Below are 27,445 nucleotides of genomic sequence, written 5' to 3'. Positions count from 1 at the left end.
CAATCCATAAACACATTGTAAGCTGAAGTTTCATCGCATATGGTAATCGTAACTCAATGAGATAAGAATGCGGCCACTGGAATCAAAATCAAGGGTGAAAGAAGTAGCACTTGGTTTTAGCTGGAAAGAACACTAGTCTAATTCACAATCACCGATTTCTGAGAGTGCCAAATTAATAGTCCATCATTACTAGGTTCTAGTGTTCAAATTTATCAAGGAAAAAAAAAAAAAATTGGTCTCCAAAACCGTTTATGAAGCGGCCAATACCATTTGATCTAATGACACAAATTTTTTTTGTAAGTGAGAGGTTGTGAGTTGGACTCACAATAAAGTGCATATGAGTTGTTAATTTGATTAAAAAAAAAAAAACCGTTTATGAAGCAAAATTTAGAACGGGTTGAACCATGACCCACCTGTTTTACCGGGTCGGAAAACAAAAGGGTGTGAGGTTTTAAACCATTTGGGCCATTTTATCCGCATAGAAGGAGCATTTCCCTCTTGTTGTTAACACTGGAATGAAGAAGCTGTTCCAATGAATTTCAAATCCTTGGCTTCAAGCTCATCCAGAGAAGCCGCCACAATGGCCATGATTCAAACCACTCCATACAAGGTATTCACACATTCTTACTCCCCAGTTCACTGCTTCACTCTCCATTGGGTTTCCAACGAAGTATCAGCCAAAAGACTTGGGAAAATTTTGAGCTCTTCTTGCTCCAGTTTCTGCTTGAGATTTTCAGCTGACTTTGTCAGTTTTTTAATCAGTCATCGATACTGTTATCTACATAATGAAATTGAGGAGCGTTGGTAGGCTCTTGCTCGTTGCACACCAACTGCTCGATAAAATGCCACTCACGGATTTCATTTTCCTCTTCTGAGTTTTGTTTAAAATAAATGCTTCGCTTCATGATTGGGTTCGAGTTCTCATACGAGTATTGGTTTGTATGAGTCCAATGCGAGTGTTGATGGTAATTTTGGTGGAGAGAACTGACGGACTCTGTTGTGCATGATCAGGTTCTGTCGCAAAGAACTCGCTCAACTTTTCGGGGCACAGCTTCTGTTGGCTTGTTTTATTTCCGAGGAAGGTCTTCTGCGAAAGAATTCTCCCTCTTTAATATCACACACTATTCTACGCATTCCAGTGATGAGTTTGCTTCTTCCTCAAAGCGAAGGTCTCGAGGACCTGTTATGGCTGCAAAGAAAGCGGCTGAAGGTGTTTTTTCTGCGTTATCATTCTTTCGGGTGATGTTACGTTTTGTCTGAAAAAACTGAAGCTCATCTTTTTTGTTTGGTTGTTTGTTTATGTTTAGGGGGAAAGCAGCAGGATGGAAAATACAAGCACACGGTCGATCTGCCAAAGACATCATTTGGCATGAGAGCGAATTCTTCAAAACGAGAGCCTGAACTTCAGAAAATATGGGAGGACAATCAAGTGTTCAAGAGAGTAGTTAGTAAAAATACAGGGGTGGGTTTCGTACCATGTCTTGTGTATCTGTTGAGTGACATGACTTATTAGCTGACTTTTACTTACTTGGTCAGGAAAATTTCATTCTTCATGATGGTCCTCCGTACGCCAACGGTGATCTGCACATCGGCCATGCTCTAAATAAGATTTTGAAGGATATGATTAATCGTTATAAGGTACATATGAATCCCCTACTCAGCCATTCACTATGTTAACCTCACACCATTTTTGCTTAGTATGGCTTTCATATGATTTGAACCAATCCTTTCAAACAATGAGTTCAATAAGGTCTCCTCCTTGTTAACACAAAAGTAGAGCCCCCTCAAAATGGTTTGAGGTACTACATTTAACAACAACTATCAATTTCAGTATGAAAGAAAAAATATGAAATGGATTGTTCAATGTGCATTTTTTTATTGATTTGCTAGTTCCATTGGGATTGAATTTCTGGACCTTTTCCTGAATAGTAAATTCTGTTCATCTGTCAAAGTTGTTTGTAGTTCACCAGTTGCCTCGGTATCTTTCCTAATATATCATACCGTCAGTGAAAGTTAATCTTTCGGTCATCTCTTATATTTCCAAAATGAGTTGATGTTTGCACCAGAATTTTCGCTTTATTTTGAAGAACATGGTGATTGGATGTCTATTCTTATATACTGTTCAATTAAATAGTATAGACTACAACTCTAGGTGCTGGTCTGTGGAACAGAAAGTGTGAGAATTTTTTGCTCTTTTAATATTAACTATTCAACAAATGTTTCAACAAACTGTGTTCATAATACAGTAAATGAAACAGCTTCATTTAATTCTCTTCATACATGTGAGTTAAGTTATTTATTTAATTGACTGTCAAAACTTTATGCTCTTCACATTGAGAAAATAAGGTTCATCTAGTTACTCTTTTTCTGTGGGCAGCTTCTTCAAAATTATAAAGTTCATTATGTGCCTGGTTGGGATTGTCATGGCTTACCAATTGAATTGAAAGGCAAGTATTTTTTTGATCATATTCATTGTGTCTACCATGAAAAATACTTTCAGATAGAAAATAAATTGAACAGGTATTGTATCATCATATAAAGCCTAATGTTTAGACCAATTCACATGCCCAAAATTTGACTTAAACAAATCTGAAAATCACGAACTTGTAGTGGTCTATAAAATCTTATCTTATTTCTCCTAGAGTGGCCGTAATTACTCGAGATCAAGATTAGGTAGACTAGGTTTTGCTTTCCACTTAGTTGAATCCTAAGACTAACTTGCATCATTTGAACTACATAGTCCTGCAATCCCTTGATCAAGCTGCTCGAAAGGATCTCACACCAATAAAGTTGAGAGCGAAGGCAGCTAAGTTTGCCAAGCAAACAGTTAAAAATCAGATGGAATCATTTAAGGTAAATATCTAGTATTTATTGTTTGTTTTTTGCTGTTATATCAGAATGTCTTTCTAGGTGAATTCCTTTCAAGTATAGTTGGCAAGTTGTTTGTAGGTCGGGAACCCTGGATGTTTAGTTTTCTACTTGTCTCTATTTTGGAAAAAAAAAAAACAATTTAGCTGTAAATAGATGGTAATCCTCTGCTTCAATATTAATGAACATTAATTATGCCATCTCTTTGCAGCGTTATGGAATATGGGCAGACTGGAATAATCCCTACCTGACTCTTGATCCAGAATATGAAGCTGCTCAGGTAGTTATAATTTCCCTCATGCTACTTTGTTAAGAATTTTAAAATTGAATGTTACTTCTAAAAAGTGGTCAAAATTTCTGTACTATACCACACACAAAGAAGTTTACTATTTTTATTCAAAAAAGAAAAAGAATTACCATTCATGAAGATGGCTGTTAATGTTTTGCAGAGTCAGAAATTAATAAATCGAAAAGATTCCTATATTAGCTCATGTTTCTAGTTGACTATATAGATCTTATCTGTAGTTGAGTATTGATATTATCTTTGGTTGAGTATTGATATTATCTGTAGTTGAGTACTGATATTATCTGTAGTTGAGTCAGTATGCGATTGTCTTACCTGTGTCACACCATCTGCTAGATAGAAGTGTTTGGTCAGATGGTCCTTCAAGGTTTTATCTACAGAGGCAGGAAACCAGTTCACTGGAGTCCCTCATCACGAACTGCCCTTGCAGAGGCTGAGTTGGAGGTAAATCTCACTTTCAAGATGTCAAATGTCTCCTGCTTAACCAAATCTAGAAAATATTATTGCCAGGACATGTGTAAAGTATGGGAATAATGTTTGAAACTGAGGAGCTTCTGCTGAAGATTTGAAAATGATTTAGCATGCTCATTCTCTTGAAATTTTATGTTGCCCTCACAAAAGCACTTTTCTAAGCATTTGGTTATAAATGTGCTCTCTTATCCAAAGGAAAAGTTCAAATCTTTCAAGATTTTCCATTTATAATATTTTTTTATTGTTTAAATATTAGATATCTGGAAGTAGGAGTTCATAACCAAAATCTCGTGTTATTTTGCGGACGAAGCTCAAACCGGTAATGGTTCTTATTTTTTGACTGGAAATTATATGTGCAGTATCCGGAGAGTCATGTTTCAAGGAGCATCTATACCGCTTTCAAATTAGTGAGTGCACCTCCAACTTCAGGTGGCTTATTGAATGAGTATCCAGATGTTTGCTTGGCCATTTGGACAACTACTCCCTGGACTATTCCAGCAAATGCCGGTGAGACATATTTGCTGCTTTTCCCAAATTCCCTTTTTTTATTTTATTATTATTTTAAAATAAGATCCTAATTATGTTGCAGCATATAGTGTCTGCGCTTTTTTTACTCAGTATGGCAGTTCCTTTTCATAGTCATGGATCTCATGGTGATAACAGGATATTATGCACACTTTCTGTGGACTTTCTAAACCTCAATAGAAAATATTACTGTGTGAATGAGGCAATTCGATGGGTGGGGAGTTCTTCCTATATGTGTATATATACATAAACATAACTATTTTATGAAGCTGCCTTTAGTTATGCCAGTCATCAAAATTTACTCTGGCCTAGACATTTTGCAACTATGGCTGTCTTGACTGGGAGTCTTTATTAATCAGTCAGCTTTGTACTTGGTGTATTCTCTTTTTGTTCTGGATGGGAACAAGTATCGACTGTTTTCTGGTTGAGTATTAGTTGATGATCCATTTCTATAATCCAGTGCTGTTTAGCTTTAGTGGAAGATTGGCTGAACTTTTTCTTTAGGATAGAAACAAAAATATTAAAGAAAAAAGAAAGACACATAGTGGACAAGATGCCTACAGATGGCAGAACTACAGAACAGACCCTCAACCAACGGCAACAACTGGACTAGGACAAAACACAACCTCCCTACGAGATCAAGGACCCTAGAATACAGTAGCTCTCTAATCTAACAGAATGGAAGAGAGGCTGTAATCTTGTTACATTTATGCATGCTCATCTTATTGGTAATTAGTATCATATTCATCTATGTTCTCCTTCTACTTTTCATACTCTATGAGGCCAATGATTCATCATTGCTAAAGTTATATTCATTGCGTTGCAGGAGCAACATCTTAGATGATTTAACTATTTAAGTAATCATTTCTTCTCCGTGTATTATACTCACAGCGGTTGCAGTGAATGCCAAGCTTATATATGCCATTGTTGAAGTACAGTCAGTCTCCGAAGATGTTTCTTCATCTGCCGGAAATAGCAAGCAAACGCCTGCTAATTTTCTCAAGGAAGAAAAGAAGCCTTTCCTCATTGTAGCTTCAGATCTTGTACCAACTTTAGAAGCAAAATGGGGCCTGAAGCTTGTTGTTAGGAAAAGGGTGTCAGGTTCAGATCTTGAGAACTGCAGGTACAGATTTTAAAAGAAACCTACATATGAGGAATGCTTATAATTATATCCAAGATAACCATCTTTTTCTTTTCACAAAGAACTAGCCTCTTGACTCACACTCTGTGTGCCAATTGGCTTTTTCTTTCTTTCTTTTTTTAATTTTTTTAATAATTTATTTAAAATTATTTATTTTTAATGGAATTGAAAGATAACATTTAAATTGGAAAAGTGAAGTGAGCGGCTTGTCTCACAGAAAAGGAAAGAACTGGGCAGGCTTTTTCCTTAGGATATGGATATTGTTTGGGCAGTTCTTCGAGGTGTTTTGTCTCTTGTTTTGTCTCTTGTCAACTTGTGTTATTCATTTATTTATTTTTTAATTTCATGAGATTAGTATTTCACCATGTCACCCTCTTTTGATGAAGTACTTCTCTCTCAGCATATTAATTACCAAATGGGTTTTGAGGATACTGAAGATTTAACCAAAACCTGGCTTTTGGCTTAATATATAAGATGAAGGTCAAGACTATCAGTGCTATCCACTAAGTATTGTTTCTAACTTTTGCTTCAGGTATATCCATCCAGTATTTAATAGGGAATGTTCAGTTGTGATTGGAGGAGATTATATCACAACAGAGTCGGGAACTGGACTGGTCCATACAGCTCCTGGACATGGTCAGGAAGATTATGTCACTGGCCTTAAGTATGGACTGCCTATTCTCTCTCCAGTAGATGATGATGGAAAGTTCACAGAAGAAGCTGGAAAATTTTGTGGGCTTGATGTACTTGCTGATGGTAATATTGCTGTTGTGAAATACTTGGATGAGCATTCGTCACTGATCATGGAAGAATCCTACAGTAAGTTGTTTTTCCCAGCCCTTGAAGGGATATTCAGGGATGTTTCCTCTTTACAGGGTTATAGACAAAAATCTACATTCTCTTAATGCAGAACATAAGTATCCATATGATTGGCGAACAAAAAAGCCCACTATATTTAGGGCAACTGAGCAATGGTTTGCATCAGTGGAAGGCTTTCGTGAGGCTGTTATGGATGCAATTGGCAATGTAAAATGGATTCCAGCTAAGGTATTGGTTCTAGACTGCATTATTGATTTGTTTTGCTGACTAATATGCCCTGCTAATTGCAGTTCATGTTTTCTCACACTCCATTATTTTGCTTAAGTGTGTGTGATTTTGGTTGAATCCTTTTGAAAGCCATTTTTTGGTATTCCACAATGGTTTCATAGTATAGCAGAATTTTATTTTCAATTTTCAGTGACTGCATTACCTTAGAATATACAAAAAAGAAAAATGTTCCTTCCCTACGCGCTATTCTAAGTATATAGATTAAGTCCTCCTAGTAGCTTTTGAAAACAGTTCAATTAGCGATTCTAGAATTTCTGATGAGTTAAATATTTGTATTTAACAGTAGTTTGCATGGCCATTCTTCTTTTCAGGCAGAAAACAGAATATCTGCAATGACTTCTAGCCGCTCTGATTGGTGTATATCGCGGCAGAGGACGTGGGGTGTTCCAATTCCAGTCTTTTATCACCTCCAGTCAAAGGAACCTCTAATGAATGAGGAGACTATTGATCATATCAAGTGTAAGAACGTTTAGATTACACGTCGTCCTCTCTCTGTTCAGTTATTTCCTAATGGCACTGTATCTAATATTCCCTTGAGTCAATGCTTCAATGTTTTCTCCCTGCATATGCAGAGTTACTTTTCTTCAGTTCTGCTACTATTCATTTGTTGTACACACGCATGTCTTGTCTGTATGTGCATGCACGCGCTTGTATTTGCATGTAGTGCATATAAGAAGCTATGTAGATAGGCCAATGCTTCGGTATCCTTGTATGCAAGGAGTCCGTAACTGAGATCATATTCTTAGACTGTTGGATGGATAATGGTTTATTGTATGTATTAAATTTTGATGCTTTCACTAATCTATTTTTGCAGCTATAATTTCTGAAAAGGGTAGCGATGCATGGTGGTACATGAAGGTAGAGGATCTTCTCCCTAGTAAATATCGTGATAAAGCATCCGAATATGAAAAGGGAACTGACACAATGGATGTATGGTTCGACTCAGGTATTATAGTTATCAAAATTGTTTAAGCTTGCTAAAAAAGAAGTCATCTCATATCCATTGTAGCTTGATAGTAACATGGTAATTTCATTATCGATGATTATAGTTTCCCACAGCAGGGAGTCTTCAATCCTTATTTCTATTGACATTAATTTACCAGTTTGATGAAACATAATTGATTGTTTTTTGATATCTGCTTCATATAATGGTTGATTGATGGTTCTATTGTAATAGCCTTGGATCTCAATACACAATTGATCCTTGTTTATAAATGTATCTGGCTTTTCTGTTCTGTTACTGCTAATTGATTTCATGGTTCAATGTCATATGGGTTTACATGGATCTAAATAGTTACATTCCATTTCAGGCTCTTCTTGGGCTGCAGTTTTAGGAAAAAGAAAAGGCCTTAGTCTCCCTGCAGACTTGTACCTTGAAGGTATGGATCAGCATCGTGGGTGGTTCCAGAGTTCTTTGTTAACAAGTGTTGCTACAAAAGGTAATGAGCACTTGGACATGTAACATGTTCATATCTATTATCTAGTATGCTATGCAATATTCTTTGAATCAGTTTTGTAGTTCACAATATAAAAGTTAATGGTCTTTTCACAGATTGACATTTGTACGTGTAATTAGCTTTAGGAAAAAGTACATATATCCCATATGTCTACCACAGTTTTATTGGGGACCTGCGGTTTATGGCATGACAATACCCCTTTTAATTACCACATATTCACAGGAGAACCTGTGGTCTGTTATGATACTTATACCTATATGCCCAATGTGGTTTGTTCTACCATAGAGTGTAAGAAGCTGTCAGCTTGAAGGTTTTATCTGTTTTTTTTATTTATTATTTTGTCTGATCTGTTCGAGTGACAGAAAAAGGATCACAGATGTTGGTGGCATTCTTTTTTCTCCCCTACATGATATATCTAAGAAAAAAAAAAGTGGTCAATAGACTTTGATCCTTCCATTTCTTCATCTTCATCTCTAAACCCGCACGTCATCTCATCTGAACTCTGAAGCTCCAGTAGCAGTTACTAAGAAACACAGAGCCAAATCTAAATCTCCTTAATATCCGCACTTCAAACCTACATACAATACCAGTAAACCATCGATTTAGAGCTATAGTGAACTTTTCACCACTCACCGTCACTTGAATGAAGTTGTTGCCCTCGCAAGTCAGACATGTGCACCATGAGTTGATGTCTGAAGTGCCTTTCCACAGGGGCTAGCGTAGCTGAGATAGGGTCGCAGAGATGGTAAAAGAAAAGGGTTGATTAGTAATTTTACTTTTTTGGGTTCAGTTTATTCATCAAAATACCATTAAGCAAACCCACTAGGTTTAATCGTCGCAAAATAAACCCCAAGGTCATTCATGTAAAGGAATAACTACAGGGGAGGTATTCGTACTCTTGCGTTAAGTTCGTTTTTATCTGACACATGCTTAGCTAGCATGTTACTCATTTCTCCCAAGAACAAAATACTTCTGGGGTTTCTTTCGGCCTAATCTCGGATGCCCGATACACTTTGAGTTTTGACATTATAGCTGAAAATAATGGTACTTTGCGAATAAAACCAAGTTCGTAGGATAAATTGTGTTGCTAGGTTAGATATTTAAGAACTGTCAAGACTGCTGCATTGCAGTCTTTAGCCACTTACTATACAGAAGGTGAAATGAGATGGCCATGTTATGGACTTTCATTTAGCTTCTACTATGCTAGTACCATATACTTGTATGCCAGCAGGTGTTTATTAAGCAAGGAGTACTTTTCTTAAACTGAATATTTGTTTAATGACTACATGCTCGGCCACTTTTCTTTGATACAGGAAAGGCTCCATATTCCAGTGTCATAACACATGGATTTGTATTGGATGAGAAGGGTTTAAAGATGAGCAAATCTCAGGGTAACGTTGTAGACCCAAGAACTGTGATTGAAGGAGGGAAGAACCAAAAGGTCAATCATTCTTGTAACTTATAAAGTGAAATTAAACTACCAATTACTACATGAACCAAGTTCCAATAACATCTGGATACTTAAAGTTCTCTGTTTGCAGGATGGCTATGGAGCTGATGTTCTGCGTCTCTGGGTTTCCAGCATAGATTATACAGGCGATGTTATGATAGGTGCTCAAGTTCTCCGTCAAATGTCAGATATATATAGGAAGCTACGAGGAACATTGAGATACCTTTTGGGAAATCTGCATGATTGGCATGTATGTTTGACATTCCCAATTAGTACTTTTCAGTTCAACTTCTTCAATCAATGATGTTGTTTACTCTTCTTAAGCTTCCCATCTTTACTGCCAGGATAAAACTATTTCATACAAATATTATGACCATACCATCTTGCATTATGTCTCACTTTGTTGTTTTACTTATATATTACTACATCCTGTTGGCAGGCTGATAATGCTATTTCATACCACGATCTTCCCATGATTGATCAGCATGCACTGTTTCAACTTGAAAATTTTGTAAACAACAGCAGAGAGTGCTATGAAAGTTATCAGTTCTTTAAGATATTTCAGGTAAATGTTGTCCTGGTATTTTTTATTTTCTTTTTATATATTCTGTTTGAACTCTTAACTTATGCTCAATTTGGTGATCACATTGTAAAAGAGACCTTTTTTTTTTTCTCCGAGCTCTTGAGATGTATGAACTTTTTAAATATTTTTCTTTAAAAAAAGAATAGAAAAGAAGATAGATCTCAATTTTTGTGAAATTGAGATTATTTATTCATACAATTCACAAAAAATTAGATTCCCTAGCCATTTGAACTGGGAGGGAGAAGGATAAATATCTGTTTTGATTCATATTTGGGTTTGATTATGCTACATTATTTTTTATTAAGTTCATGATAAATGTGGTGTCAATGCCAAGTCATAGAGCCATTACAACAGAAAGCATATAGAAGTTTATGTATGTGGTCTATAGACCAAATATGTTCAAGAAAGGACCATAACTGTAATGGGGGTTGATCCCTTTGAAAGAAACACAGCAGATTAAACAAGTTTTATCAGTCCTAGCTCAGATATCAACCTAAGCATTGAAAAACAATTGAACAAATTGTGGCAGTTGCTGATGAGTAATTTCTCAATGGTTGTTGCTAGTAAAGCCTGTTCTCGTGTTCACTTAGCTCTTAATTTGTCTGGCAATTTTTCTATGCAACTACCTGATTAGCTTTGTTCTCTTTTTCAGATCATACAGCGGTTTGTCATTGTTGACCTATCAAATTTCTACTTTGATATTGCCAAAGATCGTTTATACGTTGGGTAATTCTTTTCTGCTCTACCTACAAGTTTCTAATCAAGTGCATGATTCTTGTGCCCTTATTCTATTATTCCCAGGACACATATATGCTCTTATGATGCAAGTTCACATTTTGTGTACGGTTACTCATGTCATGCAATTCTAGATTACATTTCCAAAAAGACATTAATTGGGTGCTCAATTTGTGAACAATATAGCTACTTGTGAATCATTGCTTTCTTTTAGATACAGTGAGATTTGGAATGTTTCATTCTTGGAAGTTTTCCAATCACCAACTCAAACCCATTGTTAAACCGCCACTCAGTCCATCCTTTTATTCTTTGTGTGCATATTCTGAATTTGAGAAGTGTGATAAAGAGTTCCGGGCAGATAGACTTCTCATGCCAGATGTCTTCTCTTTTCTTGGTCAAATGCCATGCACATTTTTTAACAACCTACATCTGAACTTAGAAGCCAAATCATTTATAGTGTAAAATGGAGGTGAGGAGTTGACTATTTGGTGTTGGCAATTTCTGGATCTATTGTTGCAATATGGTGAAAGATTTAAATTAAATGGATTTACATTGGAAAAAAGAATTCATGTTTTACAATGACTATAGAGGCTCATCAAGATACACGGTGTACATGATTTGACACCTTTCATTGTAAATGACTCCTTCACAAATACCTTCCGCGGATTTTTAAGTGCTCATCAGGCTTCATTTCTTAACATATAGTGTTGGTTTGTGATATTGTATTTAGTTTCAGAAGCAGTGATTGAGCATAATTATCTTTTTCAGGGGCACGACAAGTTTTACTAGGAGAAGTTGTCAGACGGTTCTTGCAGAACTGCTCCTTTCTATTGTGAGAGTGATTGCTCCAATATTGCCTCATTTGGCTGAGGATGTATGGCAAAATCTTCCATTCCAGTACACTGACAAAAATGGCTCTGTTGCGGAATTTGTTTTTGAATCAAGATGGCCAGCTTCGAACGAAACATGGCTCTCTCTTTCTAAAGAGGAAACTGATTTCTGGACTAAAATTCTTGAGGTAATAGCCATTCCATCTAATAGTTTCCCTTTAGTGGAAACTGATTTCTGCAGTTCAAATGCATGCTCTTGTTATATTACAAATGGTACTGTGAGGGGAAATCTTCATGGAAATCTGAAACTACAAAATCTGGACCTGTAATATATCAGTTTGTTTCCAAAAGCATAATTGATATTATGAACTTTATGCTCTTGAATCTCACTGCCGTTCTTTTTCATTCTAGTCCAAAACTATAGTGTGAAATTTCAGATAATTAACACAGCTTGTGTAAATATGTTTCTCCTCATGCATGTTTTTGTTAGCTTGAGGTGTACTTTAGTGGAAAAGAAATTGAAGTGTGGCATTCATAGGCTAGAGAATCTGTAGCCTGAAATTAATTGAAACTTTGGTGTCTGACTTCGGGATCATTTTGTTTATTTCCTTTAGTGGCAAAATCTTATTGATCAGCATATATATACCTGTGAAACCATGCAGATAAATCTGATTCTTGTGCTAGGAGTTGTTTTTAATTAATCTTGGTAATGAAAGCACTTACGATATTGAAAAACAATTCGTCAGATCGATGACTCTAGGTATTTTACTTGTTTCTAATATATACTTGCTTTTGAGCAGCTGAGAACCGAGGTGAATAAAGTGTTGGAGATTGCTCGTACAACAAAGTTAATTGGCTCTAGCTTAGATGCCAAGGTCTACCTCCATACATCGGATTCTGGTCTGGCCTCAAGATTGGTTCAAATGTCTGCAGCCAACAACGATGCAGACACATTGAATCGGATATTCATAACTTCCCAGGTAAGTTCATATTCGACATCAGTTAATGCTGACTATATTTAAGTAAGCCATATGAGTATATCTGGATTTAAGGCCTAAAGTGGATTGCTTTATCTCCTTGTGGTCAAGAAAATAATCATATTTTTTCCCTGATTAAATGCTTTTATTAATCTATTTAGTAAATTTCAGGTTTCATTTATGCTGTTTACATCCTTGTCATAACTCTTTAACTGGTGGGAAAAGAGATATCAGTGGGTTGATTTTTCTAATGGTGAATAGGGTTATCTGGAGTTTCTGTATTTTGAGAACTTCTTTTGTATCGGTAGAGTCTGGCATTTTACCTCCTCACAGTGTGACATTGATTCATCTCAGGATTTAAATAGTCAAAGTTTGACACGGCTTCTTAAATATTTGCTTATGTAATTGTTGGGAAAATTTGAATACAAATCATCCTCTTAAAGAAGTATGGGTGTAGGTAGTATATATTGATGCTATTTTTATTGGTTTACAATTGTGCAGGCAGAGGTTCTTCCATCCTTAGAAGATGACTGGATTGCGAATATACCACATAAAGGAGAATGTCAAGTTGACGAAAGCATTAAAGTTTGGATTGGTGTGTCTCGTGCTGAGGGCCTGAAGTGTGAAAGATGCTGGAACTATTCACCTCAGGTTGGTTCCTTTCCGGACCACAGCACTCTTTGCAGCCGCTGCTATGATGTGGTTGATATTCAACAAGCTGCAGCTGAAGCTGTTGTCGTTTGATCAGGCAGGCAGAGCCATCATTGCCTCTAGTATTCTGGTATGGTATTAGTCCAAATCCATTCATTCTTGGGTTTAAGCAGAAGCAGAGTTTTTGCAGAGAGCATAATTTGTACAGATCAGTTTGAATTTTGATGAAAATTACAACCAATTGAAGGATTTAATGTATAATTTGTACCATAGTTTACTCTAGTGTGATTGAACCTTCCGAACTTCTCCATAGGGAGAGCGGCCAAGGCACCTCGTAGATCTCCAATTGCAGATGTAAATGTTTTCTGCATTGCGATTTCATTTTTGTTGACGTACTTCCTTATGAATTCATTCTTTTCATTTTACCCCCCTACTCTACACACATCATCTGTTTGTTTAAGAATAACCAAGGTATGTTGTAAATTCCAATTGAAGCTTCGCTGCCCATTTTTGTTGACCTGTTTTTTTTTACGAATTCATATTTTCAGTTTTGATCTTTTCCCCCTTAATGTTTTCAGAAAAATGGAGGAATCCAAACCAAAATGAGATCTGTTTTAAGGAGCAAAGTTCATTTCATGATGTGGAGGATTAGATTCTGTTTTTTTTTTTTTTTTTTTGGGTGGGGGGCGCAAGGCATTCCGTCTGGGTTGCCACAGTATTCTGTTACACGTTTGGATTTGTCGTAGTCCATATTGTGGCACTATATCGAATGATGTTTCACTATATGAATTAGTTCCTCTCTTAGAGAGACGGAGGCGGAGCAAATTTAGGGCGGGTCGGGCTGTGGTTTTGTCATTCCTGCCCTAGTCTTTAGGGCAAATGTCTAGCCGACTCTTTCTTCATCTTTCTTTCCTGCTTTTTGGCTATCGAACTTGCTGAAGAAACGAAGTGTGCAGATCCAGCCTTTGTCGGAGATGGTAGCGGCGCCTACGATAGAAGGGACTTGGGCTCCTTCCCAGATTACTGGTGTGCGTTGTCAGAAGGAAGAGGGAAATCGGGCCAAACACAGCCTTGCCCTAGTTCCTACAAGTCTGCAGCCTGAGAACCTAGGTTTGGAACTCTCTTCGTAGAGCTTTTTCAAAGTCACCATCACCTCGCGCCTTCCCGACATCCCAAGTGTTATGCCCATCCTTTCCTAGCATTCCCGATCTTTACACTCATGCCTTCTCGACATAACTTACATTAATAGAACACTGAATTTTTCTACCAATGTTGATTCCAACAATTAAATTCATTTTCACATTCCATCAAAACGACTGAACATCAAACTAACATAAACCTTTGCATACTCGTGTCCCACGAGTTACAAAACTCTTGCCTTCTCGGCACTTATGCAACCTACACCTCATTCTTTACTAACTAAAGACTTCGAGGGCTTGGTGGAGCAAAAACACTTTTGGTTCCTACATATATATGCATTATCATGCACATCACAAATTTATGCATTGTGTGCACTTCATAATATCACACAACTATGTGCATTTTTTTACCCATGCGTCACATATCGGTTGAACACACTCTAACATCATTCACTTACATATATCATTATGTATCGTGCACCTCATACATTTACAAACCCTAAACCTATCGGTGCAACTCACATAGGTTGCTTGATACAATAAGCATTCTACATGCACATGCTTCTAGCTTTATTTTGTAGGTATTTATGTAGATAAAATATTACTCTGTGATTTGATGTGATTTGCGAATATGGCAAAAAAGCTTTGCCAGCAGGAAGACTCCTCTGGCCACGACGGCTCCGCCCGGTCTAACGGCGCTCGCGGAGTGTCTCCCAATTAGAAGCAGAGTGGCGAGCAAGGCAACCGAACCACTAATGACCCATGAAGCAGTTGTGCGGAGGCAGGCAACAACAACACCACCCATAATCGAAACCAGAGCGGGCCGGATGTGATAAAAAGATTTTTATGGTTGCATCACATGGAGAAGTTGGAAATAAGTAGCCTTATAAATGTTTTGGTATAATTTATCGATCTTATGTATTGCATCTTTTGGTCTGATTCTATTTTTTTGGTTTCAAATACCGTTCAATGTTATTTATAAGAAAGAGCAGTGTGTAGTTTATTACAATGTACAACAAAGGCTGTCGGGTAATGTGGCACAAGGTACTTTAATTGTGTGAAGTTGCCATTAAGATTAAAGAAGAAGAGTTAAATGTTGAAAATGTTTCAGCCCGCGTTCGATAACGGTTTCTTTTCATTTTAGAAAATGAAAATATGGTGAAAATGCGTTTAGTGACCTATTTCTCAAAACGTGAAAAATAAAAAATGAAAATATTTTTAACTTTTACTCAGAGAAACTGAAAACAATAATTTGACATTTTCACTTTTTCCTTCCCTCAGTCTGGAAACTATGGAGAATATCTTTTTGCACAAAACTATCAAACACATACTCAAATTTGAAAAATAGAATCCCACTTTCTCGTTTTTGTTTTTTAAAATTGTTTTTTGAAAATCATTTTAAAAACGTTACTGAACATGCCCTTTTAATATGTTATTTTCGTTTTTCCAATTCCGTATTTTGGGCTATTCAGGACTTGTACAAAGAATGACGGGTTCTTCAGAAGCAACAAGAATCTGATTTGAATTGCCATTTTGTGAACACTAATCTTGGCGAGCTTGTACAGCAGTTTGGTTGCAGCTTCCAGCAATTTAAATTTCCACTTTTAGAAGAAAACGTAAGTTGATTTTTTTTCCACCGTCACTTTTATATGCTTAATGCATATGTGATTCACACTTTATTAATGAAATTTTAAATTAATGATACATTGTAGGGTTCGTGGGAGGATGTTGATGAAACACCCAAGGGGATGGCCTAAAAATTCCCTAATGAAGGACTTTTCAATATTGATGTTATTTTTGTTTTTCCTACTTCAGTATTTTGGGTCATTCAGGACTAATTTAATTATGTATTTTTTTTATAGCAGATTCTGCATATGTTAAGTGATTCAAATCCCGGTGTAAGGGACGCTATATTGTGCATTGAGGTTAGTGGTTCTGGTCTTATAGTTCCAGTTTAATGCACTAAAAGAATGACTGCTTTTTCAGAAGCAACAAGAATCTGATTTGAATTGCCATTTTGTAAACACTGATCTTGGCGAGCTTGCACACTAGTTTGGTTGCAGCTTCAAGCAATTTAAATTTCCATTTTTAGAAGAAAACGTAAATTGATTTTTTTTTTCCACCGTCACTTTTATATGCTTAATGCAAATGTGATTCGCACTTAATTAATGAAATTTTAAATAAATGATACATTATAGGGTTCGTGGGAGGATGTTGATGAAACACCTGAGGGGATGGCCTAAAAATTTCCTAATGAAGGACTTTGTTATTTTCGTTTTTCTACTTCCGTATTTTGGGTCATTCAGGACTTGTACAAAGAATGACTGCTTTTTCAGAAGCAGCAAGAATCTGATTTGAATTGCCATTTTGTGAACACTGATCTTGGCGAGCTTGCACACCAGTTTGGTTGTAGCTTCAAGCAATTTAAATTTCCATTTTTAGAAGAAAATGGAAGTTGATTTTTTTTTCCACCGTCACTTTTATATACTTAATGCAGATGTGATTCACACTTGATTAATGACATTTTAAATAAATGAAACATTGTAGGGTTCGTGGGAGGATGTTGATGAAACACTTGAGGGGATGGCCTAAAAATTTCCTAATGAAGGACTTTTCAATCTTGATGCCCTCGAAGAGGCAAGGAGAATGATATGCCTTGATTGTTGTGTAGTTCATAACGATGTTGGGTTTAGCATGAGCATGTCTTGTCATAGTATTGATTGTTTTAGCATAATTTTTGGTTGCAAGTTGTGTGATGTTATATTATATCTTGTTCCAGGTAGTTATGGAGACAAGTTGTGAGCTGGCTATAAGAGACTATGTCCGAAGTAAATAGTTGAATATGCTTAAGTTATCAACGAGTCTAGCAACCCACGGAAATGAGATAGTAAATGATACTTTGTCAAATCAGAACTATGAGCCGGCTGTAAGGGAGTATGTCCGAAGCAAATACTTGAATATGTTTCAGCTATATCAATGAGTTCAACAACTCACGGAAATTAGATAGTAAATGATGCTTTGTCAAATCAGAACTACAAGCTCAAGATGTTCTAGAGAAAGCCATGGACCGAATTGCAAAAGGTGTTGAAGGCAACTGAGGATAAGCCAACTGTGGAGAAGCCGTGGTTGCATAACAAAAGTATAAAATCTCTGGAAAAAAATGGTGGCCAAAGTGTGGAGAAGTAGGGGCCAAAGGCGGCTGAGGATAAGCCTGGGGCAGAGAAGTCGTGGTTGCATAATACAATTGCAAAATCTTTGAAAAAGTGGTGGCTAAAAGAGGACGATGGGTGAGGAAAACTAAGTTGATAAATGTTTTGAATGAATACTCTCTTAGAGTGTGTTTGAATGAGGGAAAAAATGATGGAATTCAATTAAGGATTTCATAATTCCTACAAGCTAATTCCCTCGTTTGGCATTATCCGATTGGAAATTTTAAATTTCTCTATGAAAAAAAACGAAGGAATTCATTATTTAAATTCCCCACTTCAATTTCCACCAAAATAGACGTCATTTACGAATTCTTTTACAATATTCAAGTTTCATTTCTAAAACAAGGCTTTTTTCTATTTTATTTTTTTATTTGTTTTAAACTTTCTTAATTTATTACACATTTCAAATCCTAAATAGATACAACCAAACAATAGAAATTGCAATTAATGGAATTTTAGATTGATGGAGTTAAAAAGATTCCATCATTTATAAATTCATACGGATTTCATAATTTTCTCATCCAAACGCACTGTTAGAGCATCTTCCACCGTAAACCAAATACTCGTATTAGCTTACAGCCCTCTCCCACCACAAGCCATTACACAAAGTCCAAGAAAAAAAATTTAGCCTAGCAAAATTTTGAAGGCTAAATCTGGCCTCCCTTGTGGTAAGCCAAATCGGTGGGCACTTTTTTTTATTATTGTTTCTTCATATATTACCTTTATACTTATAAGCAAGAACAATTTTCTTATATAAGAGTGTTATTTATAATGTTACTAAATATTAAAATTATACCATTGTAAAGATCTTGTTGTGATCTTCAATATGAGCCAAATATTTGATATGTTTAAAGTTTTTAAAATAGATTTGTAATAATTTAGTTTTATAATATACCTGTTTTAATTCAAGCAAATAGACTAGTTTTATTAATAGCCTCATTAAAACCATAATCAGAGATATATATCTGAGCTGGCAAAAAGAGTACTAGATAAACAATAATGACTTTATTTAAAAAAAAAAAAAAACAATAATGACTAGTTTTCAAATTACAGTCATTAGAGATGATGATGTTTCATTTTTGGCATATAGTGGCATTACATTTTTTTTTTTTTTACTGACTTGATACTGAAATCTGTTGCCTATCAGATGAAATCATTGGACGAGCCGCTAAATGTCATATATGGGGAGAAAAGTTTGGTTCATCTTGATGCACGTTGTGAAATATCAACAAATGACATAGCAGGTGTTAGGTCCATAATTACCTACTTTTGCTTAATTCTTGTGTTTATTTATCTTTACTTATTACGTTTCCTATTTATGTTAGGAAAGTGAGTGAAACCTTGGAAATGCACTACTTGGATGATCATGCACAATTTCCCACCAAGGCTAGGAGAAGCTGAGCTTGGTATGGAGAGAATAGTAGCAGTCTGACCAAAAGAGCTCCAAATATTTTGAAAAATTAGAGGTATTCCACACATCTCAAGGATCATTTCTCCGAAACTACCATACTCCTTCTGCCTTGGTCCTCCAACTTCGAGGTAAGGGTCTCACTAATTTGGTTCCTTTTACTATTACCGCGCACTGAACCATGACACTAGGTTTTCTGCATATTAATAACTCAAACCAACCACAATTGGGTTCCAGTAACTGACCTAAGCAGTTTTTTTTTTTAACCTTGTTCTACTTAATTTTAGCGTTTAGTTCATTGTTTGCTGGTAATCTGGTATGGTGTCCAAACAGTCCAACAACCAACGTGTAAGTGTGTAAGTATCAAATCCACAACAATCATACTATATGTCACCGGTTAAGTTCAAATTGAAAGTTAGGCTAGTTATATATGATTATATAATGGAAATTTAAAATTCATAGTAAATGTTAAGCAATTTAAGTTGGACGTCAACCAAATCCAGGGTTCATGTGTAATGCATGGCAAACAAACTCAGGCCGTTACAGTCGGAATTTGAGAAACTTATGGATGTTTATCAAATGTGTGGATGACACAAACTTATGATGAATTAGTAGGTGGTTAGTGTACGATTCTCATTCACACTAATATGGGTGCTAATTGTTGGTTTCTCAATCTAATAACCATGGAATCATTTGGCAACTAAAATTTGAGGAGCACCCATAGAGAACACCCTTTCAAAATAGGCGTATGCCACTAAAAGTGCCGTGCACACGGTATTCTTTAGTAAAAAAGCAAAAGAATAGTTCTCTTTGTGCCCAACACATGGCTCCGTGAGGTTTATCACCCTCACATTTAGATATCGTTGCTCTCACTCTGACGTTGGACTCGTAGCACCTATCATGTAATTATTACGAATAGTTTCAATATTTTCATCTATTGAAGTGATCAGCTTCACCTAATTAGTCTTATCTAAAAGTACATTGGTCCATTAACGAAACAGATCTATGACTTATCTTACACATAGGAGGTTTCTGATTGAGTTGTTGAGAGCTAAAGGCACAGAAGGAAGTTTCCTGGATAAAATTTGGTAGTATGGTTTACCATCAAACTCTAATTTCCAGCTCAACAGGGAATTTAGAACGTCAAAAGCATAGAGGCGGCCCATTACAATGAAGCTGCACATCCAAGTTCTGCAGGGAACTGCTGAGCAGAGTTGATGCTATATAGTGTCACTCTTGTAGTCATGTTCTTCATGTAGCTTCGCTAGAGATGGCTAACGAACACAAACAACAAAGCATCAGTAGTATTTAGGCCAGAACATAATTTTGGCAACCATTAATTTGATCGAATAGATTAATGGCCAGATGGACAATAATGTTGATCCATTAGTATGGTGTTTGAGACATTGACCATTAAAATGTTGTCAAACACCAAATCCTATAGTATCATTGTTTGCTATAGATCCAAACCCCGTGTCCTTGATCGATGACTACCATACAAGTGCCATTAATCGGCATTTTCTAGCACAGATCCCTTTCACATGCATAACTCAATCCAGAATTCTTCTCTACAGTCAGCATTTTAAGAAATTTTTATAGGAACCAAGCTAAATATAACAATGAGTCTTAAATGCATTTGTGGAAGCAAGGTTATCTGTAACCAACACATACAAAAATTTCCTTAAGTTTTGCCTCCGCAGAAATTGAGAGAACAAAAAGGAAAAAAAAAAAACTATATAAACAGCTCCTATAAGTCAACCTGAATGTTCCATCACTGCATTTAAATCATTGCTGAGTGTTTGGTAACTAATCATTAACCATTCTTACAACCTTGCTCATTTCTACTTCTAGGTAACTCAAAACTGCTTCTGTTCACAATACCGATCCTGATATTGACGCTTGCTTAACTAGTGTTTGGCAGCATTGTCAACTTGGGCACTGTTTTGGATGCAACGATGTCCACTGCTAGCTAAGTACTGCCAATCTGCTGCTGCTTCATTGGTTTCTGGGTCATTAACCATCTCTCTATCTCAGCAAGAACAATCGGAAGAAACGAGATTTATAACTTTGAGAAGCGAGAATCCCACATGCACAAATAGATCTTGCTGCTCATGTTTGATCAGAAGATAAAATATACTGGCTAAGTGATCACACCACCCCTTCATCCTATCAAATCGATGTTTCAAGTTAACTTAATATACTAATAAACAAAAATGAGGGCAAAGACTTCACTACTACCAAGATATGAAAACTAGGAGGGCATAATTCTCTACATATATGCAAGTATGTAACCAATGGTGACAACTAAATCTGCATATCCCCAGATCTCCACACCAGAAGAAACCTGGTATGTTCTGATGGTGATTAGGAAGAAAGGAGAGGCAAACAGAAGCACTGTTACGCATTGCTCTGCGGCCTCTGCCTCCTTAAAATTTCAATGCAAGACCAGCACATTCTACCAGTATTTATGCTGCTTTGTTCCTATTCGTGGTGGAAGAAACAATTTGTATAGCTTCTCGGTTGTTGATAACATTCCGTACCAGACAAGAACAGCAAAATTTTATGAGTATGCCAAAAGAAATTCAAACTTCTGAGAATACCAATCATGAATAATTTTGTTCAGTTAATTCAAACTTCGGCAGACATCTCTGATTTCCTTAGGAGGAGACCAACATAAATATGTGATATTTTTCTTGTTACCTTAGGCACAGAGCCAAGAACAGTAGTGCATCTGGCGCTGGTAGATTGGACACCAAGTCGTATTATGATCAACTAACAGAACAGCCAAGGTCATGCTAACGAAACAATGTTAGTCTGCAATCTCAACAAAGGAATTTTGAACTAGATTTGGTAGGGTGCGCCAAGCTTTGCTGTAGTGCAACGCAAAGATGACACGTGTAGGTTCCAGTAGCAAGCTACTGCAGTGAACCCACCCCTTAAAAAAATTAATTTAATATCGTGTGGACCATTGGTCCACGTATCAGATATTAAACTGATAAGAACAGATACTACACTTGATCTTAGCCAAAAGGCCGAGAAAGGTATGCTTATCCTAGTCTCATGCTTCGCTTTTTATACCCCCATTCACTTCCGTGCTTTCCTCTGTCTTCGATATGGGATAAAGAGAGCTTAGTGTATTGTTTCATTCTTTGTTAGGTTTTAGTATCTTACCCATGAGTCTGCGACTCGTACTAACACCAACACTAACGCCAGCTCTTATCCTGATAGTAGATAGAAAATCCATGACCATTCGCCACCTCTTTCATCTCAAAAAACAACTGGAAACATGATATTTCGGGCAATGAGAGACCCCACGCATGCTATGATACGCTGCTAGAAACATACCAGGTTTAGAGACCAAAGCAATCCTCATGGTTTGTTGAAGTATTGGTCCTGCATATTCATTGAACAGAAACAATCAATAGAGTGACTAGTAGTAAATTGAAGATTTTTTCTCAGAGATGATATGGTGCAGCCGTTGACTCACTAGTAAACATTGCGGTGGATGACCAAACATATGTGGCTCCAGATTTACTTGGAACATTAATCTCAAATAATTTAACTCAAGCTTGTACTGGGATGTTTGTTATACAAAAGTACAGTGCCATTCTTTTCTGAAATTAGTCTCTCCATCACATGAATGAAATTAGATCATGCATCATGATATACTCATTATGAGACAACTGAACAAAGACCTGAAGAACAAACTCATAAGAGACTTGGTTTCATACATATTACAGTGATAAACATCAAGGTACTACAAATTAACAACCCACAGTGACAGGCCTATACTAATCTTTACAGCATCATCAGAACTGGACTAACAACCAACAACAACAGTAAAAGAACAACTATTATCTTGAGTTCTGAACACCGAATCTTGAACGGAAGAACCCGAAGACTGAAACTGCAATTGAGAGAATCCCAATAATCCCTGCACTTGGGATTTTATCGGAGTTTCTGGTTCTTATAGCAATCTTTCCCCTCTGCTTGTTGTCCAATACAACATGAACAGCTATTTTAGAACTCCCAACAGAGAACCGAGACAGTATATCCGTTGTTACAAGAAGACCACCACCCCACTTCATCAAAGACAGACCCAAGCTAGTTTGGTCCTGCTTTATAGGGAAATTCTTCTTCTTGAGGCACAATTCCAGTTTGGCTCCACATGCTGTATCACCTTGGCATTGCACAGCTCCAGCACTTCCAGCCATCACCAAGCCCTTCCCAATAGCAATCTGATCCTCAATCTTGAGTCCGGTGGTGGCATCCTCACCCAAGTGAGTTACGGTTACTCCAGTGAATCTTCTGCCTATTTTACAATTTTTTACCTTAGTTTCACCACCAAAAATGTGTTCATGGGTCACACTGGAACTTGGTGTGATTGATTCAAGGAAATCAGAACACAGTACATATCCATCACCCCCAGCAGCTTCAGACAAATTGCGCTTACTCACATATACGATCTTCAGAATTGGATTTGGCTGTGAATATGAATTGGAGTCCGTTATCTGATTTCCACTCCCCTCAACATCAAAATCACATTCTGAATGGACTCCTCTATCCAATGCCCCATTACTTTCGCTAATATCAACATCACTCGTTTTGCTTTTTGGGGAAGGCATTATAGACTCTTCTGCCATACTCTTGGCTTTCTCCAAAATATCTGGTTCCTTGGTTTCCACACCACCAAGACCATTATCTTCAGTCCATTCAGCTTGAATGGATTCCCCAGTTTGACCTTTAACAATGGCTTTCAAGTCTGAAATCTGAACACCCTTTAATTCTGTGGCCAGCTCAGACTGCTTCATGAAGGAATCGGAGGAGCCTTTCCCCATCACTAACTTGTGTTCTTCTTCTACTTCTTTTTCAACCTCATAAACCTGAAACCCATGTGCAACACTATCCACAAACAGACCCAAGCTGGTTGGGTGCTGTTCCATAGTGTAACCCTTCTTCTCCTTGAGAGGGACTTCCACTTTGGCTTCATATTTCACACCAGCATCTCCAGTAAAAACCAAGTCCTTCCCATTAGCAATCGGATCCTCAATCTCGAGTTCAGTGGCCACATTCTCACCTAAGACAGACCTTGGTGTGATTGAGTTAAAGGAATCACTATATTCAACTTTATCTTCCTCAGCTTCAGATATATGACTATTTCCCATACTCAGATTCTCGTTACCCTCAACATCCAATTTCACGGAACTTTCATGCACAAAGAACTCTTCTTCAACATACTCATCTTTCTCTCCACCTTCCAATACATTCAAATTCAACTCAACAGAGTTCGTTTCACTGGACTCAGCAGTATCAAAACTACAATCCTCACCGCATTCCACTTGAACAGAATCTCCATTTCCACCTTCAACAAAACTTGATTCTTTAACAACCAAGGACTCATCTTCTTCTCCTTCATCAACCTCAGAAACCTTAACTCTAGGTGGAATACCAACCTGCTCCACAAACCCATAAACCAGAGCCTTAACATGACCCAACAATCCACCACCTTCATCTTCACTCACTTCTTCAGTCTCCTCACTCACTACATCACTCCCATCACTCTCCCATGACAAATTTGCAATGGGCCTAACCTCCTCCGAAATTGGACCACCCACCATAACTTTACCCACAACAGCTTCTTCATATTCATCTGGGTCAGACACAGAAGGCCAAAAAACCTCATATTTTTCAACAGAGCCACTCTCTTCAAGGGCTTCCTCACCCGACTCCACCGCCACAAAGGGCCTCTCTGACGCCGTTTCAAACTCTTCCCCACTCACAAACCCACTCTCGGAACCAACACTAATGTTACTACTACTAGTAATATAACCCAATTCATGACCACCGTTGATTTCAGAGTCAGAATCAGAATCTAGAGTAAGACGAGCTCGGATAGGAAGAGAACCTGAAAGTGAAGATGAACTAGAAACTGCAAGCTTCTGTTGTGGGTTCCAAGCTCCTGAGTTGTCTTGTGCTGCAGAGAGTCGAACATAAGGCTTTGACGAGTCCATAGATTTCCAGCTTCTGTACTTCCAAAGCCAGAAAGGTAGGGTTTTGGTATTTATATATTCGGTATTCAGATTCACGATTATCACAATGAATAGGAGTAATTTGTTATGTAAACTTTCAATTTGACGTTCCAGTCGACCAAAATGGCACACAAAGATTAAAATATCAGTAGTAAAAATATTTAAGAACTGGAGTTTGAGGGGCACCCACAGAGGTGCGCCCTTCCAAAAATAGGCGTATGCCATTTAAAGCGCCGCGCACACGGTATTCTTTAGTAAAAGGCGAAAGAATAGTTCGCTCTGTGCTCAACGCATGGCTCCGTGAGCTGATATGATAGAAGCTGCTTTATTTTATAGTTACTCGCGCTATATATGTCTTGCTTCGCCTGCGATGTGGGATTTCTATTACTTCTTGTTACTCATAGCTTCAGTTACCAAGCTTTCCATGCATTTCAGAACCTCCATATTAGATACAAATCGCTATTGCCCACCAAAAGTTCCCACTCATTGAAGACAACAGCTTCACCTAACCTGTCTACATGTATAGATAGCTATGACAAGCGGGTCTGGAAAATTAATTTGAGGTTGATAGAGAGCCATAGAGTGTACAGGAGAAAGCTTTCTGACATTAGTAAAACTTGCGAGTATGATTCCTCATTAATGTTGAATACCAAACTTTGTTTAGCCAAAATCCCATTCAGCTAATCCAAAAGAAAGAAACTAGAGCTTACAAATTGGACCACACACACTGCCCGTTCAGACTAATGTAAAGAAACTGTGTGTTTTGTAAGGAACACGAGCTGCACAACAATGTTGCTGCAGACTTTGAGGCTGCACAATGAAACATTATGACAATTTAGGGGACCAAAGGAAAATTCCTTGCAACCATTAACATTCTACGTATCCTTGTTCTAGTGCAAGTAACAGAAGGACAATGATATCTTATTCTATTATTTTTAGTTTATCACATAGTCACCAAATTTACCAAATTAGAAGCATTTCCGACAATACATCCAGACCATTACTCTAATACCATTATGAGTCCAATTGATTAAAGAGTTTTGAACGCTGATCCTAATTATGTGCTTCTCATTAGGGTTCTTTCAAGGTTCCCCCTCTGAAATTAAGGCAATAGAGTTCAGTTAACAAGACCTGCAAGATGGCCTTTGTTAAGCCTTTCAAGCTATATATATGAAGGTATGTGACAGGAAATTAGTTTCTCTCGACTGATTGGCTTGGATGTATATTGTTCAAGTGTGAACCAAAATAATGATCAGGTGGAACCATGTGTAATCCTGATTTCAGCCTAGGAAATAACATGTCAAATATCAAGCAAAAGAACATGCATTATGTATGTAAAACATCTATGAACAAGTACTCATTCATACATGAAGCCAAATGGCTACCTGAGCCCAAGACCCAAAAGGCCGAAAACTATTGATGTCAGAAATCAAGGTATTGTTACTGTCTTGTCCAATGGAAAAACAATCGACAGCAACTCTACTGTCCAACAAGTAATGTTAATTTCTGGACAGACCAACATAAATGCCATTAGTACTGGGACTTGAATGTTAGTCTATCATTTGATTTTAGTTCAGGTTTGATATGGAAAAAGTAGAAAACAAGCCAAGGTACTATATTTCATTCTTTCTTGCCATCAACAACTACTCTATAGTCAATGACATCAAATAGTAGTCAACCTGCTGCAGGTTGTATATCAGTTGGTTCAGTACACAGATGAATCAGAACTAATGGGAAGAAGATGACCTCACTCTGGTTATTCACTTTTTCAATATGATGAGGAAAATGCCAGAGGTTAGGAATTAGCAGTTAATAGATGGCCTCATTATTTTTGAGCTGTAGGATTCCCACATGTCAACCAAGTGTAATTTAGATATTAACCTGAATGCACCAAAAAGCTAAAAGAGTAAGCATGTTTTGGTGTCAGCAAAGAAGTAGAGTAAACATGTTCTTGAAAAGAAAAACAAATGTTGTTTACATTTTGGCTAATATGGTTTGTTATACTGTATAAATGAAAATTACACCTAATGAATAGAGGTTATCATTTATGTTGGTTTCTGATCCTGGGTATTTTGTATAAATTTATGTGCTTGTTTTGGTTGCATGCTTTAATTAAGTGTTTCTTTCAAATGTGCTATGATGTATACACACAGGAACAAGATGATAAATCTGATTTAGCTGATAAACAGGAACAAGATGATAAATCTGAATTTTCTGGTGACTCATCAGTGCAGGAACTGTGCTCCTCAGTCTTTACAGTTGCTGCAGCAGTGCAGGAGGAAATTAGTTGGTGCTATATCTGTAGGTTCTCATAAAGTGGTCTTACCAATGAGTATCCCTTTCTGCTCATCGATGAGCAGACTTATTGAACTATGTCTTCATCCTTTCTTTTTGTTGTAAACCTGATTCCGGGAGGTATATATAAGACCATTGAAAGGGAATGGGAGTTTAGAAGAACCTATGTAGTCACAAATAGGCATTCCATTCTTCTCATTTTCCTAAAGTTTGCTATATGAAGTTGTATTATATATTTGCTTGCTAAATGCATAACAGATACTGCA

The 27,445-nt window shown here is 37.0% G+C and overlaps 1 protein-coding gene and 3 non-coding genes across 4 annotated transcripts; 1 reads left to right on the top strand and 3 right to left on the bottom strand.

Annotated features, from left to right (window-relative positions):
- Nucleotides 1-453: 453 nt before the first annotated feature.
- On the top strand, nt 454-13,524 carry LOC133710476 (isoleucine--tRNA ligase, chloroplastic/mitochondrial). Its single transcript, XM_062136546.1, has 22 exons — nt 454-610; nt 1,012-1,210; nt 1,308-1,462; nt 1,537-1,638; nt 2,378-2,447; nt 2,741-2,853; nt 3,080-3,148; nt 3,509-3,616; nt 4,003-4,150; nt 5,060-5,291; nt 5,842-6,128; nt 6,220-6,356; nt 6,728-6,875; nt 7,231-7,362; nt 7,727-7,855; nt 9,187-9,314; nt 9,415-9,573; nt 9,763-9,888; nt 10,559-10,632; nt 11,410-11,659; nt 12,272-12,451; nt 12,950-13,524. The coding sequence occupies exons 1-22, from the start codon at nt 533-535 to the stop codon at nt 13,190-13,192; spliced, it is 3,267 nt and encodes a 1,088-aa protein (XP_061992530.1). The 5' UTR covers nt 454-532; the 3' UTR covers nt 13,193-13,524.
- Nucleotides 13,525-19,568: 6,044 nt separating this feature from the next.
- LOC133713236 (U5 spliceosomal RNA) lies at nt 19,569-19,684 on the bottom strand. Its single transcript, XR_009847907.1, has one exon. It is a non-coding gene; the product is annotated as a U5 spliceosomal RNA (small nuclear RNA).
- Nucleotides 19,685-21,705: 2,021 nt separating this feature from the next.
- On the bottom strand, nt 21,706-21,900 carry LOC133713221 (U2 spliceosomal RNA). The gene has a single exon (XR_009847893.1). It is a non-coding gene; the product is annotated as a U2 spliceosomal RNA (small nuclear RNA).
- Nucleotides 21,901-25,065: 3,165 nt separating this feature from the next.
- On the bottom strand, nt 25,066-25,182 carry LOC133713230 (U5 spliceosomal RNA). Its single transcript, XR_009847902.1, has one exon. It is a non-coding gene; the product is annotated as a U5 spliceosomal RNA (small nuclear RNA).
- Between the last annotated feature and the right edge of the window lie 2,263 nt (nt 25,183-27,445).

The sequence above is a fragment of the Rosa rugosa genome, chromosome 5, assembly GCF_958449725.1.
Source record: "Rosa rugosa chromosome 5, drRosRugo1.1, whole genome shotgun sequence".
NCBI classification, from domain to species: Eukaryota; Viridiplantae; Streptophyta; class Magnoliopsida; order Rosales; family Rosaceae; genus Rosa; species Rosa rugosa.
Note: the sequence above shows the minus strand (reverse complement) of the source record. Positions and strands in the feature narration are given on the sequence as shown.